This window comes from Bicyclus anynana, chromosome 20 (genome assembly GCF_947172395.1).
Source record: "Bicyclus anynana chromosome 20, ilBicAnyn1.1, whole genome shotgun sequence".
NCBI lineage: Eukaryota > Metazoa > Arthropoda > Insecta > Lepidoptera > Nymphalidae > Bicyclus > Bicyclus anynana.
The window spans coordinates 9490289-9502837 of NC_069102.1; the positions used below are offsets into that span (position 1 = coordinate 9490289).

A 12549-nucleotide genomic window follows, 5' to 3' on the forward strand; every position below is an offset into this window, starting at 1 on the left:
AAAATGCCTGTTTACTTTTTATTATTACTCAAACAAATCAATAAAATGTAGCTTTGGTAAGAAGTCATACATTTAAAATAAATCAACTAAGGTTATAAACAGTTTTCTTGCTAGAAACTATTATACGACTGCAAGACTTTTGTACAGGACAAGATTACTAATAGGTATTTGAATCAGTGACTAGTTGTACCAGCAACTTGATCATTTACTGCCTTCTATAAAATGTATAACAGTATAATAATCATTAAAAACTTTAACTTTCACGTATCACTACTTGAACACATCACGAGTACTTTATCCATATACCTGCATGTCTCGTCACATAGACATATGTAACCTATACCTACTACTCCACTCTAATATTTACTAGTGAGCACCTTCAAAACTTTTCATAACAATGGGCGATTTTTACTATTTTTCTGGCAGTATACTCAATTTACTTGTCGTACCAATGTATTATGTAATTTTATATGCACGCGGCACACCAATGGCGAGGCGTTTGTATAAGCGCAAAAAAAAAGTTTACGATATAAAAGTATACATAGCTGGACTAACCTGGACTGTATGTGTTTGCTGCCGCGAAGTTTACGATGTCGCAGCAACCCAGCAAATGGCTCGGCGCGGCGGCGCGGCGGCGCGGCGACTAGAGGCTCGTGCTCCCGCAGGTGTAGCAGGGCCCCAGTCCAGAGCGCTGAAGCGTAGGAGAGGCGCCATACACTGCAAGTTTTCTACACGTTCGCTGCCGCATTGACGATGCTTCTGTCTTCTTAGTTGCTTCTTTCTTGTTCAGATGAAAACCCAAAGAGTTAATCAGACGTTTTGAGGCTGGAAGGCATTTGAACGTAGCTCCACCAGAAGGCTTTTGATGATAGACGATAAAGCGTCTTCTCCAATAATGTTGCACTTCTCGAAGTCTTCCTTAATCCTTTGCTCTTACCGACATGACATCAAATTTTTCAACAAAGTCGACTAGTCGTAGAATGCTGTATCCGGACACGCTTGTATGACGATATTGTAGTCTTCGAAGTCTTTGTACCAGCGTTCATCAGGGTATTGTAGACGAAGCTTGATTACAAACTTCTTTGAGTTCCAATTCTGTGCGTCAGATGTAGTTGATTTCTTGGTAAGGGCGTGGTGTAGAAGAAGAAAAAAAATTTCCGTTTTTGCTTTCTTCGATTCTTCTTCTTGCCGAGACCCGTAGCGTAGGATCTCAACAGTTTTATGCCCACTTCTGAGATGTTACAGAAGGTGGGAGAAGTAAAATAATATTTTCACTGTACACAAATTTATTCGATAACAATTTCAGCATAGCTTCCGCTATAATGTTAATATTACACGCTGATGGTAGTATATCAATGAATCTGCTAAACAACCCTCTATTTTATGATATTTGCAAAGTTAGTGTCTACTGTTGGTAGCACGAATATGTTAACAATACAAGTACGTTTTAATAATAGTTCCGGAGTATTATTATACAAACCAAACGTTATAATTCTATCTAAAACACATTAATAATTAAAAGATATTTATAACGATCGTAAAATAATATTAAAATATCGAAACACAAAGTTGAGAAATTAAATACAAACTAAATCATAACGTGACGTCATAGTTGTCAAGAGTAAAATAACCAATGATGAATTTATATCATGTAAAATAAATAATTATATTTATATCAATAATTAATAATAATCTCTCCACTGTTCGGATTGATAATCATTGTTACTTAATTAAATTTAACTATAATAACCGGAAGTCATAAAAGTATGAAATGAAATGACGCTACTATACGCTAGGCGGCGACACTTATCTATACGAAATAGGCGGGAAGCAGGTACTATTTGTAACATTTATAATATTACAGTCGTAATATTTTATATTTTTTTTAAATTATTGTATTAAAAAAAACATATATTATTATACCTAAATACATTGCCGAAAAGTATTTATAAATATAGAAAAAAGTTATAGAGCATTGAACATCGGGAACAGAGAGTAGATATGTGCTATTCGAAGTATTATTTTTTATCGTGTCTGAAATATAAAGTCCCAAACTAAACGTTCAAATTAGTATTAAAATTTAAAAAAAACTGAGTACATTTCCATAACAGCACGTCACAGTACGTTCCGTGGTAAACAGCGAATGGTTGTTTGTCATCTCGTCTAGACTGATGACATAATGATTGTCTGTCTGGCCAAAGCTGCACGATTTGCACGATGCATGCCGATGCCCGAACGTTGTCGCTCCATTACAACGATGTTTTATATTGTAGATATGTTACGAATTATGTGTTACTTGTGGGTTCGAATCCGTTCCGGGGCATGCACCTCAAACTTTTCAGTTGTGTGCATTTTATGAAATTAAATATCACGTGTCTCAAACGGTGAAGGAAAAACATCGTGAGGAAACCTGCATACCAGAGAATTTTCTTAATTCTCTGCGTGTGTGAAGTCTGCCAATCCGCATTGGGCCAGCGTGGTGGACTATTGGCCTAACCCCTCTCATTCTGAGAGGAGACTCGAGCTCAGCAGTGAGCCGAATGATGACGATGATGATGAACGTTAAGTCCCTACAAAATCAACGCAAAAAAGTGATCCGAATTTTACTCCACTGAGTATATGTTCAATTTTATGTAAATATTCATTATATATTTAAGTACTAAGTACAACTTTCTTTAAAATGTGACTGTTAATAGAACATACAAAATAAATCGTTTAAAATGAAAAATAATAAGTCCCGTTTTTTGGAAAAAAAATGCTTTGCAGTGAGAAAATTTAACTTTCATTACTAGAAACAACTATTCAAAAATAATTACCAAGTTTAAAATCAACGCTTAAGTAGTTTTTCAGCACATGGTATGACTTAACTGCACTGAAGGTAGGGAATTTTGTATTTTATACAAAATATAACTTAAAAACCGTAAAACTTCATATATTGCATTATTCTAATAGGCCTTGATGTCAGCTATCGCTTTGTAAAGTATGTCATATTTACGGGACACCCTGTATAATTTTTACACTTCCTGAACACACAACTCGACATTGTAGACAATATTTAGGTATTATTGTTTAAATAACTCTCGTTGTTTGATAAGCGACTAAATGAAATTAAGACGATTATGCAAATTTGCCCGCCTTTTTTGATGCGCTAGTGCCCTATCTCTCAATGATTATTTTATACAATAGATATGTTACTGTTAGCGACGCAAATTATTATTATATTTATAAAGAAAATCCCGACCTTATTGTATGTATTTAATAAAATAAACGGGCCGAGCAAACAACGGAACGTATAACGTTTAAGGGCAACTGTCACTTTTGACAGATTTTTGAATAAACCCAGTTCGTTACGAATTACCCAACTGTCTACATCCCTTGCAACGAGATACGTCCCGAAGAGCTCATTTTCGCCGAATATTTCTGTGTTTTGTTTCGTCCGTTACAGTTACTTCCCTACAAAATCACCGCAAAAAATGTTCTGAATTTAGCGAATCCACTGCACAATTTGTGTTTACTTACATTATATATTTATGTACCTATATATAATTTTTACACTTCTTAAGCACAGTACTCGACATTGTAGACCATATTAAAGTATTACGTGTTTAAATAACTTTCGTTGTTTAACAAGCGACTAAATGAAATTAAGACAATTATGCACATTTGTCCACTAGTGGCCTATCTCTATTATAAAATATCATTGCTATCTATAGTATAAAATATCGTTGCTCCATTCATAACGCCGGCCACAGACGGTCAAGAACTACAAACAAACTGGCTGCAGCGCATGGATGTGGGAAGTGAATAAAATTTCGCTACCATTATAACCATATTTTGATATTTTTTTTCACTGTCAACTACGTGTCTGTACTTTGCTGTATACGTGTCTATAATCCCTACGTGTCTATACTTTGACTTGATCGTCTGTGGCAAGCGTTACACGGTTGTCGGGCTCCATTCATTACTGTTGGTACAATGGACGGATCGAGTGTGATTTACTTTGTCATAGTTAACCGCGGTGTTGTTTTGATGATGTCAGCTACTTACGACTACATCTATTGTTTCTACAAATAAATAAATCTGAATGATTTTTACGATTGCACTTTTTTAAATCGTTCTTTTTTTTTATTCTATACAAGTTAGCCCTTGACTACAATCTCACCTGATGGTAAGTGATGATGCAGTCTAAGATGGAAGCGGGCTAACTTGTTAGGAGGAGGATGAAAATCCACACTGCTTTCGGTTTCTACACGACATCGTACCGGAACGCTAAATCGCTTGGCGGTACGTCTTTGTCGGTAGGGTGGTAACTAGCCACGGCCGAAGCCTCCCACCAGCCATAAATCCATCATCCGATGAATGCTAATAGTTCACCACGCTGGCCCAATGCGGATTGGCAGACTTCACACACATACAGAATTGAGAAAATACTCAGGTATGCAGGTTTCCTCACGAAGATTTCCCCTAAATTTCTTAAAATGCACATAACTGAAAAGTTGGAGATGCATGCCCCGGACCGGATTCGAACCTACGCCCTCCAAATCGAATGTAGAGGTCATATATCCACTGAGCTATCACGGCTCTCGGCTCTGTAGAGCCATGACACAGGCAGACTTAACAAACTTAAATCCCTCTTACGTCGAGGGTTAAAATAAAATACCTACCTCATAGATTTGTCAGGTACATGGAAAACTGCAAATTAATCTCATTATACAGGGTGCTGGGGAGTATTTCTATAACACAGGGGCTATAATTATTATTTATCTAAAATTAATTAAAAATGTTCAAGGAACATTGGGTTTTCTAAAATGAATATTTTCGGAGTAAATAATATTATTTTGTAAATAGATCTTAAATTGTATCTCTTAAACCGCATATTTAGGGTAATGACAAACTTATCTAATATATAAAATTCTCGTGTCACAGTTTTCGTTGCCATACTCCTCCGAAACGGCTTGACCGATTTTGATGAAATTTTTTGTGCTTATCTGGTATTCATAGATACCAGATAAGCAGATAAGCAATAGGCCAACATCTATTTTTTATATGACACTCGCAAATAACGTAGCTTTCTATCGGTAAAACAATTTTCCAAAGTAGGATAGGGAAGGGGTAGGATAGGGGTGAGATAGGGGTACGGGTGGGATAGGGGTAGGATAGGAGTAGGGTAGAGTTGGGTTCGGTAGGGTAGGGTAGGGTAGGGATTAGGGTAGGGTAGGGGTAGGGTAGGGTATGGTAGGGTAGGGTAGGGATTAGCGTAGGATAGGGGTAGTTAAAAGTTTACATCGAGTTTCACGCGGACGACGTCGCGGGCGTCCGCTAGTTAATTGATAAATAGCAACGATAAAGGCGTGTGTCAAATAACTCCGACTATCCATGTAGGATGGTCGGAGTTATTTCAATTGCTTTCTATGAAGACAAAAAAACATTTTTTTTTTATTTAAAAAAAGATTAGTTATGCAGTTCGGCTCCTAAAAGTGGACTCGTCAACACCTTGAAGTTATAGGAAATACTCCGGAGCTCCCTGTATATGTAGCGGACTTCAAATGAAAAGATTATTTCTATATTTCAAAGCGCGATTGTCATTACGATATGTTCGGTGGGTGTCGCAATTCCTAGAAACTGTGCTAGACACGACACGCTCCAGACTTGAGCGATGGAAAGCTGTCCGAGCGCAGACGTAGATCAATTTGCGAAATTCACTTCACCGTAAGCTATTTTAACTATTTAAAGAAAAAGATCTGGAAAGTTACACTCGTAGCAGCGAAAGTTGATGTAATTATTTCACTACGTGTAGGTAAATGTCGTATACATTCTGTACCGACTCTTTAACTCTTAAATATATCGTCGTATCGTCGGCTCTGGGTTCTAGCCCTTTCAGGCCCATAGAACACTGTTGTTGTCGCCGTTCTCAGAGAATTAAATGGTAACTGTCATTAAGCGTGTTTAGTATTATTTAATGTTTGGGATCTGTTATAGGTGATATATACATGACGGCCGCGTGGCGCAGTGGGTAGTGACCCTGCTTTCTGCATCCACGGCCGTGGGTTCGATTCCCACAACTGGAAAATATTTGTGTGATGAGCATGAGTGTTTTCCAGTGTCTGTGTGTATTTATACATTATATTAGTATTTATATGTAGTATATAATTGTATATTAATATTATAATATCAACTATCTTAGCACCCATAACACAAGCTACTCTGTATGCTTACTTTGGGGCTAGATAGTGATGTGTATTGTTTAAGTATATTTATTATGTTTATTATTTATAGTATATTTATATACATCTGCTCATTTTTCGTAATTTGTATGCAGTTATTTACGAAGTCATCATAACTTGCCTAAAAACCTGTGGAATAAAACGGTAAGTGCAGAGTACATTATTGAATTCCTATCTGGCTGTCGTCATCAACCCATATTCGGCTCACTGCTGAGCTCGAGTCTCCTCTCAGAATGAGAGGGGTTAGGCCAATAGATCACCACGCTGGCCCAATGCGGATTAGCAGACTTCACTCACGCAAAGAATTAAGAAATTCTCTGGCGTTCAGGTTTCCTCGCGATGTTTTCCTTCACCGTTTGAGACACGTGATATTTAATTTCTTAAAACGCACACAAACGAAATGTTGGAGGTGCATGCCCCAGACCGGATTCGAACCCACACCCTCCCGAATTTCATATCCACTGGGCTATCACGATTTTTTAATTTTAGATTTTGATTTTTGCTTTCTTAATAAATCAAAATGACTCCTTAATGTCATAACAAAAGCATCTTTATATTTTTTATTATATGACATTTTTGAAGACATATGATTGGTTTGTTTGTTCGTTAAGCTTGTTGTAACAGGACGCTGTCGAAGATGCTTTGGACGGGAACTTTTTCAGCTAGATGAGTCATAAAAAAAAGGTTTTATCCTTCAAGAAACATATTTTTAGTAAGCCAATTAGTTAAATAGATTCTTGTTTATACATCATACTAGCTGACGCCGCGCGGTCACCCGCGTGGTTCCCGTTCCCGTAGGAATACGGGGATAGTAGCCTTCCTCAATAAATGGGCTATCTAACACAGAAAAAAAAATTTCAAATCGGACCAGTGGTTCCTGAGATTAGCGCGTTCAAGCCAACAAAGAAACAAACTCTTCAGCTTTATAATATTAGTATAGATTATTATCTCCATATACTTTTTACGGGGGTATACCCAAGTATACCCCTGTAAAAAAATTACATGGCGGTGGGCATTCCCCTTTTTCATCTAATGTTTCAATACTATAAGTCAGTTTCCACTAACTTCGCTCCAGAAGAGCCTTCTAATTCTCTTCATGCACTACAGGGCGCAGCATACGGAACACATTGCGCTGATTCAATTCAAGAGGTTCTTGCACGATTACATTGTATCGTCTCGCTAATTTGCGGGAATTAGTACGTGCCAACGGAAACCGTCCGCCAGATTTACGGCCCCAATGCTGACAGCGTAAAGCTGGCTGCACACTAACTAATTCAATACCTTCAACTTTATAATTTTTTTTCTTGTACGGCCAATCTGCGATCAGTCCTAAGACTATAAACAAATATGTTGCGAGTGTCTTTGTCTTGTGGAGGTCGATCATCATTAGGAGTTGGCGCTCATTTGGTGCGTCCTGTTTTCCAAATGTCCAGGTCGAGTATGCGTTTACGTTTAAGACGCCTTGGACAGTCATCACTCAAGAGTCTGTTTGCTAAGATATTAGCATGAATAAGGAGTCGTTTCTTGTATCTTTTGGCTAGCCCCCTAACTTCATCCTTTACTGTGCAAATTTGCAAATTATGATGTGACTCATGGCGAGTTGGCGATAGTACGTAGTATTTTAATTTGCATTCTTTATAATTGGTTACTTTAATTATCTATGACGACGACGACGACGATGATGATGATGAATGTCCAGTTATCGCAGGCTAATCAAACGGGAACGCAGCAATGGACTAGTTGATATTTTTTTTTAAAAGGTCCAGCTGGACCGATTGAGATTTTCTTAATTTGTCCAGGTCTGGCTGGTGGGAGGCTTTGGCCGTGGCTAGTTACCACCCTACCGGCAAAGACGTACCGCCAAGCGATTTAGCGTTCCGGTACGATGTCGTGTAGAAACCGATAGGAGCGTGTATTTTCATCCTCCTCCTAACAAGTTAGCCCGCTTCCATCTTAGATTACATCATCACTTACCATCAGGTGAGATTGTAGTCAAGGGCTAACTTGTAAGGAATAAAAAAAAAAAAAAGAATACTTTAGTTATATTAGATCGTAATGAATATATGAAGTTTTTTCGAGGCTGTAATACTCCCAAATTATAATTTTAACTTACACTCTTAATAAAACGTTCGAAAACGCAGTCCATGATGGTCTTTATGTTATCTGTGGTATTACGTCAAGCAAGTTTTTTTACTTGCTTTCGCCTTTCAGTTTTTTTTAAACCATTATTTTTAATATTCACACCAAAAGTAGGTAGTAATTACCAACTCTGTATTTACTTAACGATATTCCAGGAAAACTATTGGTGAAAGCATTCAGATCGGTTCGGACATCTTTTAATTTGACTTTTAGTACATGTTTACTAATACAACATAATTATGACGTCACGAAATGGCCGGCAGTGTTTATGGCGTTTGGAAAAATAGATAAAATGTGCAAATGCTATACATATTTCGGACCCTTAATCCAAGTCTCCAAGTACTATACTGCCCTATTCTGCTTGGTAGAAAAAATAAGAATGGTTCTAGTACATCCCCAGACGAACTCTGTCACAAAAAACTCTATTCCTATACATTTGTTACACTGTTTGATCAGTTTCTTGTATTAAACTAGGGTAATAAATCTAAGGCAAGCAGTTCACTGTTTTGTTTCCGTCGAAATAAGTGCAGCGAGCTTTAGTTAAATTTACGACTAAATCTACTGACTGGTCGTATGGACACTTAATCAAACTGATATCAATCTACTTATTAATTCCATTGCCTCTACGGTCGAACGAGCGTAACAAATAATATATTGAACGTTTGTGTTACTGTAATATGAGGAGATACTATTGTATAACTGCATTGTCGATCCAGTGGTTAGACTATACGCCTTTGGAATATGAAGTCCTGGGTACAAACAAGTCCTGGGGAACGCTTGACTTGGGGATTAAGAACGAAAAGTGTAATTTGGTGAGGCGTATGAACGTTGAGAGGCAGAGCTAAAGAAAGGCGATGGTCCAAAATTGTATGGTCTCAGGATCAGTCATTGTACCCTGGCGGAAATAAAAGAAGAAAGAAGAAAATGTTTTTTTTTACTATTTTTGATTGTATAAATCACCGAATTTACTTTTATTCTTTTGAAATAATATTCATTCTCTCCCAAGAAATGCAACACTAATATGGGTAAAATGGCGGATTGATGACGTTTACAATGCAATAGTCTATTTGATGTTTGATGTAATTTGTCATGTGATAGTTGTTTTATGGGCGCCATCTTGATATAACTCAAAACCTTGGGTTTTAATTTTATTTATTTATTTTTATTTTGTTAGATTTATTCACTTATTTAGATGTTAATAAAATCCTTGTACTTATTAAATTTTAATGATACGGGGTACAAGAATGGACCTGAAATGGAATCTCCTTTTACTCCAGTAAGTAGTGTGATCTAAGCTCAGACTAAATAAACTAAAATTAACATAAGGATCTGCCTTGCTAGATCAACAATCTAATGCGATCCTAAAAACTGTCTCTATAGAATCGATGTTTCATATTTGTGATCGTGTTTAAAAATATCTTTTTGTGTAGTTGAATGGTGTAAACAAGGGACAACAACTTCTACAGGTTGTCTAAGGTATATACTAAATCTAAGGTTGATTTCCTAAAAAAATTACAGACAATTTTGTTTGTGAATTTAGATGCGATACTAGTTCTTATATAATTAGTCTGAGGGCCTAAGACACACGCGTTGTTATCTTACAGAATGGATATCTTAACAGCAGCTTAAATCTGCTAAAACATTCCTAGATCGTTAGCTAATTAGTAATTACTGATCTCATTACTAATTACTTCGTTCGTCTAAATTACCTTCTTGTATTAGTTATGCGATTTATTCGGTTTAAATAAAACTGTTTTTCTATACTTTTGTCTATACATTTATTATCAGCAGAAACATAAGTAAATTTTACAACCATTTCATATATCTATGTTCGTTGTACTATACTACATAATTAAACTAATGCAACATTGACATAAACATAATAAATAAATATACCATTCCATAACGTCCTACAGCTGAAATCTTTAAAAAATTGATCACTTCATAACCCGTAAACATATTATACCATAAGACTATTATTAACTATAACACTACTAACTGACTTAATCATTTGGAATCCTTCTAGTATTGAGATACTACCTTCTTGTATTTCTTTTTAGAATTTGCTTGTGATATTGAGATTGTTGTCTCACGAATCGAAATAGTAACCGAGTAGTCTCCCATATAAATCTAATATCAACCATTTAATGAACCCTGCCCAATGGGCACTGGTTTATTGTTAGGGTCTGGATTGCTTATTATTTAAGTTGAACACGAATGATATATAATTTCAATTTTTAATTGAACTTTGTTGTATTTTTTGAAGAAGGTTGCCCAAACCAATTTTTGTTTGTTGGATCAGCATACGAGCAATAACTTTTGCGATGATTGTCCAATCTCTCTTGTGTATGAAAATGTATAAGACATCTATCACAAAGATAAATAGCATGATCCCGTTTTGAAATTTGTTTACTAATCAAACGTGACATATTTTTAATATAGCAATAATGTGAATTCGATTTATTAGAAATCATCAATAAATTAACATGAGGACTTTTATATGATTTTGTGAAATATAAAGGACCTATAACACTATGCGATTTCTTTTCTTTGTTAAATTCTAATCCAAACACATTAATACTTATGTTGTTTTGTTTTTCTACTTCAGATATATCAGTTAATTTAATCGGAAAAGAGATACCATCGAACTTGAGTTTATCACAATGCATTCTGTATGACGAGATTCTGTCTGTTTTATTATTTGCAGGGGGATATAAAGCAGAAAGTAATGCCCATTTGAAACACATGTGGTCAGCATTTTTAACATTGATTATAGCTTTTTTTCTTTTTATATCTTGAGGTAAATCAATAAACGATGTATCACGAAGCAGATTACATTTATTTACATTCATATGTAGAAGTTTTATATTTGTTATGCTCCAACTGTTGTCCTTTCGCTCAAAAGAACTTATTTTGGTTGTAAAAGTTTCACTTAATGATAAAATAAAAAGATTTAGATCATCTCCATGAAAAATTGTGTAGTTCGAAGATTTAATTTCGAATGAATTTGTTGTTTGTTTAGTTGGTTGTATAAAATCTGCATGCAGAATAAAATTTACTTTCAGTGCAATATATTCTTTGATGGACTCATGTATTAGTACTAAAATATCATTTTTTATAGAATTAATAAATTCTTCAGACGTTTTAAATGGTAAGTCTGAAGGATGATTAGTTTTGTTATTTATTTTATAAGATATTTTTCTTTGTCCACAAGCAGAGTCTATTAATGAAACATTTGATAGAGATGCATGAGATTTAAAATGATTATTTTTATGTATTTTAAGATGGCTAACAAAAAACTTTTGGTTAATATAAATTTGGCATAGATCACATCTTATTTTGATACCTTCTATTTGTTCATGTGAAAAAGTAGTATTTTCAATGGATGATGAGGCTTGTTCAGAATATTTCACTATTTTTGAAGCGTTGTTTGATCCAGAATCATTGGGTCGTTTAAGAGTTCCACTAGTTTGAATCGCTTGCTGCATTGGACTAGAACAAACATAAACCATAATTATTTGTAAGTTACAGTAAAACTAACCGTGGTTTGTGTGCATAATAGATAGGTTTAATTTCAATATGTGTTTAGTAGAATAATAACCATTTTAACCAAAATACATATAAAAATTCTAATAAAACTAAAACATGAATAAAAATACTTACATCATAGTATTTTCAAAGTTTTCACATAATTCATACAGTTTTTTGTCATCTGTAGAATCTAGAAGGCAATTTTCCATGATTTCGTTGAGTTCTGAATCATTCGACGAGTTAAATAAAGTACTAACTTCGTTGAGTTTTTCATAGTTTTCACATATTTCATACATTTCATTTTCAACTGAGTCAAAGAATGCGCTAACACACATTTCACTTGTATTTTCCATTTAAAGCAGATTAAAGAGCAGAAAATGACCAATACTATCAGATAGTCAGTTATCTAATGTTACTACTTTGAGCTTTACGATGTTTTTATACAGTCAGGCATATACTTTTAATATAGTTGCTACTTAACTAATATATCGTAAAAAGGATACTCATTATGATATTTTTTTTTTAATTATACTAATTAACTAATTATTGCTATTAACTATTAAAATGAGTACCCCTCACAACCATCTGTTTCTGCGATATCTTTTGTGACATCGTGAAATAAACCAATTACGTTACAGAGAAATCTATGTGCCTA

General features: G+C 35.1%; 1 protein-coding gene across 1 annotated transcript; it reads right to left on the reverse strand.

Annotated features, from left to right (window-relative positions):
- Positions 1-10279: 10279 nt before the first annotated feature.
- LOC128199234 (uncharacterized) lies at positions 10280-12284 on the reverse strand. The gene is made up of 2 exons (XM_052887875.1): positions 12027-12284; positions 10280-11855 (listed from the first exon to the last, which is right to left on the reverse strand). Exons 1-2 carry the CDS (start codon positions 12245-12247, stop codon positions 10601-10603), a joined length of 1476 nt encoding a protein of 491 aa, XP_052743835.1. The 5' UTR covers positions 12248-12284; the 3' UTR covers positions 10280-10600.
- Positions 12285-12549: the final 265 nt, after the last annotated feature.

Coding starts and splice junctions, on each gene's coding strand:
- LOC128199234 (XM_052887875.1), bottom strand. CDS start 12,247: ATGGAAAATACAAGTGAAATGTGTGTTAGCGCATTCTTTGACTCAGTT. Junction 11,856..12,026: donor AACTTTGAAAATACTATGAT/GTAAGTATTTTT, acceptor TGTTTGTTCTAG/TCCAATGCAGCAAGCGATTC.